We start from the raw sequence: 6,000 nt of genomic DNA, 5'->3' as shown, positions 1-6,000 counted from the left end.
GAAAACCAGACCCTCTGTAAGCTGGAATCCCTCAGAATCGGAACCGGCGTCGTGGTTAGGCCATCGGTCTACAGGCCTTTGAAGTTGCTGTCCAAAAAAACTGCATCTCATTATCGAACATACTGTAAGCTCGTAGTAACTGGGTTGTGGGGTGCGGGTGGAACGTCCTTCTCCACTCGAGGACAAAAATGTACATTTGTTTTGTCCTCCTTATAAACCGGCCTCGGTGGCGTCGTGGTTAGGCCATCGATCTACAGGCTGGTAGGTACTGGGTTCGGATCCCAGTCGAAGCATGGGATTTTAAATCCAGATACCGACTCCAAACCCTGAGTGAGTGCTCCGCAAGGCTCAATGGGTAGGTGTAAACCACTTGCACCGACCAGTGATCCATAACTGGTTCAACAAAGGCCATGGTTTGTGCTATCCTGCCTGTGGGAAGCGCAAATAAAATATCCCTTGCTGTTAATTGGAAAGAGTAGCCCATGTAGTGGCGACAGCGGGTTTCCTCTCAAAATCTGTGTGGTCCTTAACCATACGGCTGACACCATATAACCGTAAATAAAATGTGTTGAGTGCGTCGTTTAATAAAACATTTCTTTCTTTCTTTTACTCCACATAAAGATACAAAACAATTACCCCCCCCACTAGAGGCTACATGTAATCCCCCCATTGGAGATTGCCCCCCTATCCACACTCAGTGGCGTAGTGATGGGGTAGCTCGATCGAGTCACCTCCAATCTGAAGGTGACTATAACTACGAGGGGGGGGGGGGTTTGGGGTGGAGGGCACGCCGAATATAAACCCTGGCTACGCCATCCAGAAGTCGTCCCTACGGGTCTGCACTAGGTAATTTGAACTTTTCCGTTCCAACCAGTGCCTAATGAATGGCATCTATACAGGGCCGTACCCTGATCAAAATCCTAGGGGGGGGGGGCATTACTTTTTTATAAACAAATGAAACACTATACAAATTAAACCCTGAGATGTGTATATGCTATTTTTTGGAGTAAAAAAAAGTGAGATTCTTAAGCCCCCTGCCACTACCCCCCCCCCCCCACCCCCCGAAGGGTACGGCATTTACATATTGTAAGTTCTGTCCTGTCTGTGTGAAAGTCCGTATACCTAGGCTATAGGCCTAGATACCTTGCTGCTAATTGCAAACAAAATACAGCGTATCAGAATTAGTAAATGTTTGACATCCCGTACTAGCTGATGGTAAATTAATCGATATACTCCACGCCAAATGGCGTCATTAACAGAACTTTTTTCTGTCAGAAACTGATTCATTTCATTAAGTATGTCTTCTCAATAATTTAAGGTCATAAGAAATATAGCTGGCATTTGATTGTCTGTTACCAGTCGTCTGTAAATTATATCTGTTTTGCTTACAAGTCACACACAGACTTAAATGGTACTGGTAATCAAAAAGCGTAAGCCTACTGTACCCTTGGCATAGAAATAAAATTCGTATGCAACAAGTAAATAGTTTTCCAACTAAACACACGCACAGAAAATTTAGGTCATGTAAAGAAGAATGTTTTAAATTTCCACCGTCATTGGACCTGATATTGATCCACAGCGCCGGGCGAGTAATGTTTATTATTGCATCTATAGAGACAAGCAAAATAACGCCCATAGCTTTTTTAAGTCCTGTTACACCTTGAAGCAATTATCTAAAAATCTATTCATTTTAATGCTAACGATTGTATAGACAAAAATATACACTAGATTTGTTCTATAGATACTAAGTGATATTGTTTCACTTATTAATCAAAATTTACAGTCTCTGTACGTTAAATTAAAGTTATAACGTTAATAATGCATAAACATGTTTGTTTAGCAACGACTGTAGATATTCCAAATAGTATAGACGTAAGTCACGTGATCGCGGCAGTGTTTCCGGTTTCTGCATTGGGTTGATGTTGCATAATTTTATTTCATATATTCATGGCTTTAGACATGTTTTTAACTTACAAAAGTGGATTTGTAAAATAGTGTTGTGGTCGGTGAATAATGGCAGATACGCCACAATGTCAGGTAAGATGCAGAAAAGCTAGTAGGCTTCTTTATTTGGGTGCATATCGACATGCTATCCCCAAAAAGTTCGTCCCTAACTGGTGCTTCGCGTTCGATAGGGGCGGGGTCCAAAAGGCGTCAGTCTCCTGTCAGTTTTAACCATCTACAGCTATGGTTTAAACGTTATATTTATTTACGTGAGTTGTGATATTATCACCTGTTTACGTGGATTGTAGTAGAGGAAGGTAGTTTGGGTTCTGTTCGGCGTATGACCTACTTCAGAAGTTGGTTCTGTTGAGGCTTGCAGCGCAATGTTTGTTTACAACATGGTCAGTGCAGCGTGTGTGCTCTCCAGAAACTGGAACATGTGCAGACAGTCACAGCCATTTCTGTAATTATTAAACTTTTCTTACTCTTATTAAGGAAATGTTCAATCTGAGCTATCAATTTTTTTTTTTTAATTATTATTATTATTATTGGAAGGACTTTCCTTTGGCACTGTCACTAACCCTAACCCTAACCCTAACCCTAACTATTAATGATAAGTATTAAAATTTTATAATGTTCTTTATACATGACAGTGCCAAAGGAAAGTCCTACCTTATTATTACAGGCAATGAAACTTGAAAGCTAATGAAGTTTACTACTTAAGGCTCACAGCAATCTGCTTTTACTTCGTACACAACAAATATAACATACCTTACCCAAATTTCATGTATATGTTCATACGTGTATTTCGTAATTGGTACAATGCAGGCCTGAAAATTTGCATAAACCATTTATGAGTTATATGCAAGAACAAATTTGAGGTAACCCATTTCATTTTTAGGTAACCCATCATGATTAAATGTAAACTTTATGATAACAAAAATTCAATGCGCGAACGGAAAATAAGTTACGCAATCTATACTCAACTATCGCTCTCACAATGTTCAGAGGCCTGCGATGTTTTAATATTACAATATTTTCTTCAAACACAATGCATGATAATTTATATGCATTAAACAAATTTTATAAAGTGTACATGGATGTAATTTCCAATATCAATTTTGCATTGAAACTTCAGTGTTCTGAAATTGGAAGGGTCATGCACCCAGGGCCGTACAATGATCAAAATCCTAGGGTGGGGGGTGGGGCACTATTTTTTATAAAGAAATGAAACACTATACAAATTAAACCCTGAGATGTATATATGCTATTTTCTGGAGTAAAAAAAGAAAGAAAAAAAAGTGATATTCTCAGGGGGGTTTCTGCCTGCCCCCCGGAGGGTATGGCCCTGACACCCATGAAGATGCAATTGATGTCATTTGAATACTGACTTCATTCAAATTTAAAATCTGTGCTATTATTTCAATGCTTCGTTACATTAAAAAACCCCACCAACAAACACTACCTAAAAACAGTTCTTATGTGTAAAAAATAGTTATGAGTTCCACAATGATTACATGTTGTCCGATTCACAAATTTTATGATAAATTTATGTATGTTAAAGTGTGATGGTTGTTAGGGGCTGTTCAAATATTATGTATCGGTAATGCTATTTTTGTCCAAATTAGACGCCCTCTTTCCTCCTGTAACGCTTCCTGTAATTCTAGAACATACACACCCCCCTAAAAAAAATTGGAGACACACCCCATTCACAAACCAGTCATGTGATGGGTGTAATATAATTTCAACTTGATTTATAATCCTTATTGTATGTATGTATGTATGTATATATGTGTCCAACATGTATGTTAAACATTGTTGCCATGACAGAACGTTTATAAAAAAGAAAAAGAAAAAAGAGTAATAAAAAAGTGCATTATGTAACACCAAATCTGAGGTAACTGGAAGTCGGTTCACATGGTTTTTACCTAGGTAACTAATTGTTCGGTTACGTGAATTATATTTGCCTAACCTGGGGTTTAACTGATCGGTTACCTCAAAGTTGCGTTGAAATTATATTTTAAATACATAATTTTTAGCTCAAACATAAAGTTAAAACAAAATACAAAAGAAAACATTTTATAAAACAGATTCTTTAATGCTTGCTAAAGTTAACAATATTGTAAAAGGACTAAATATCAGCCCCATGCAGTACTTAAACAAAATAGATACACTACCAGATTCCTTTTTAACGTTTTGCGGTGACCAAGCTACTTTCACTTTATCGATGGTACTTCTATACTATGTACAGTGACATTCCAGATGGGTTTTTTAAAGCTCATTATGCGATGGTTGTATTTTTCAACTTTTGAGACACTTTTGAACTCCTATTCCTTTAGAGATTAAATAGCAGGAGATAATTTAGCCACCCCCAGCAGGGATCGAAACTAATGGCATTAGTCGTCCAAATAATACAATTATTTGAGCGATCTACTTTAGATCTATAACATATGAACCACTATTAATATTTGTATTGCATCTATTTATTCCACATTAAAATCTTGCTCGTGGTTTGTGGTTCACTTTCCATAATTTGCCAACATCCATTATTTTTTGGGCCACCATATTTTTTTGCAAGTTTCGAGCCCTGACCCCCAGCAGTCCATGCACATTTCTATTAAAACTTTTGACTTGACTTTATACTGAGCATTTAGTGTAGACAGATCGCAAGTTACAACTGTTGCAGTATAACATTGTCTACTGGTTTGCTGCGCATCAAGTATCTAAAAATCAGTCTAAAACATTGTTGAAAAATTTAGTCAAACTTTAGCGTCTCAGAATTACAATACTCAATTGTATAATAAACTTCGTGTAATCGTGAAGTTTGCATGGTTTAATTTCTGAACGTCTACAGATCACGGCGTAACCGATTTGCACTTCGCATAAATAAAATTTTGTGTAACCAACACTCAAACAGAATGGCGGTTCACGTGAAATATTGTGTCCTGTAACACTGTTAAATTAGTGTTTTCCCTAGAAATTTGGCGAGGCATGGTATACAAAACACTTTGGGGGCAATTTTGACCATTTTCAGGGCACTTTGTTTTGCATTAAAGACAAGACCAATCATTGAAATAAACATAAATGTAATTAATGTTCTTGCTTTAATAAATGAATGGCAAAATATATAACAGAGATATTTTTATTAATTAATAATATATATCAAGGCAATTTTAGAATTATTGAAAAAGGCTTTTTTAATCTCAGTGCATCATGGCACTGATTAAGGCAAGTGCTAGATTAGTGAGGCATGGTGATGCACCATGCTAAAACAAGCTAGGGAAAACACTATAAATACACCAACTGTAACCAGGGGTCGAATTTTACGCTATTCTGCAAATAGTAAATTTCAAAACAGAATAGTAAAACAATTCTTCCAATATTCCATCATGAAAGTGAAAATAAAGCACGGAATACCGAACATCCCCTGCGACTATTCCGCTTTTACGCTTTTTCTTCAGCTACATTTTTCTGCAGAACAAATCCTCGCGCTACTAAGACCTTTCTCATGCACTTATCGGTACAAAATAAACGTCTTTTTGATCGAGACTAATGTTTGGAGTGAGTTCGTTTGTAATTCCAGCTAGTATGCAGTAATGCATAGACTGGTATATAAACAATTGTTCGTTACACAATGTTGTACAGGGCGACGTAGCACAGTCAGGAAAACTGGTGGTACATTAATAATTGAAGGAATAGTACATTTTAAGACGGAATACTGTGTTTTGAAATTCACTATTCCTTTGGGATAGTGGTAACAAAATTAAATTTCAACCCCGTGTAACCCTACACAATGTTTGGACTTACACCTACCTACCCCTTTGAGCTCTATGTAATATTTGAATGGCCCCTTACAATTTATTTTTCTGTTTCAGCCAACGTCTTCTCTTTCGGCATCAGCAGCTGAGTTTGTTCCTGGACGCTGTTTCACAAATCCGATTGGCCTGACCTCTGTTAACGATAGTATTCTGCATCCTGTCACTGAAGTACCGGCTTTTGTCACCAGCTGCTATCCGTTTGTGACAGGCGATCAAGGGAGGTAATACAACTTATTTC

General features: G+C 37.5%; 1 protein-coding gene across 2 annotated transcripts in view; it reads left to right on the top strand.

Annotated features, from left to right (window-relative positions):
* Positions 1-1,894: 1,894 nt before the first annotated feature.
* The window catches only part of LOC121373275 (selenocysteine insertion sequence-binding protein 2-like), a 75,256-nt gene continuing 71,150 nt past the window's right edge, over positions 1,895-6,000 (top strand). For both annotated transcript variants that reach the window (XM_041499796.1, XM_041499795.1), the window contains exons 1-2: positions 1,895-2,037; positions 5,820-5,983. In XM_041499796.1, the coding sequence (XP_041355730.1) occupies positions 2,014-2,037; positions 5,820-5,983 (188 nt within the window). In that variant the 5' untranslated portion in view covers positions 1,895-2,013. The remainder of the gene's footprint in view (positions 2,038-5,819; positions 5,984-6,000) is intronic.

The sequence above is a fragment of the Gigantopelta aegis genome, chromosome 5, assembly GCF_016097555.1.
Source record: "Gigantopelta aegis isolate Gae_Host chromosome 5, Gae_host_genome, whole genome shotgun sequence".
In the NCBI taxonomy this organism is placed as follows: domain Eukaryota; kingdom Metazoa; phylum Mollusca; class Gastropoda; order Neomphalida; family Peltospiridae; genus Gigantopelta; species Gigantopelta aegis.
This window is presented reverse-complemented; position numbering and strand designations above follow the sequence as displayed.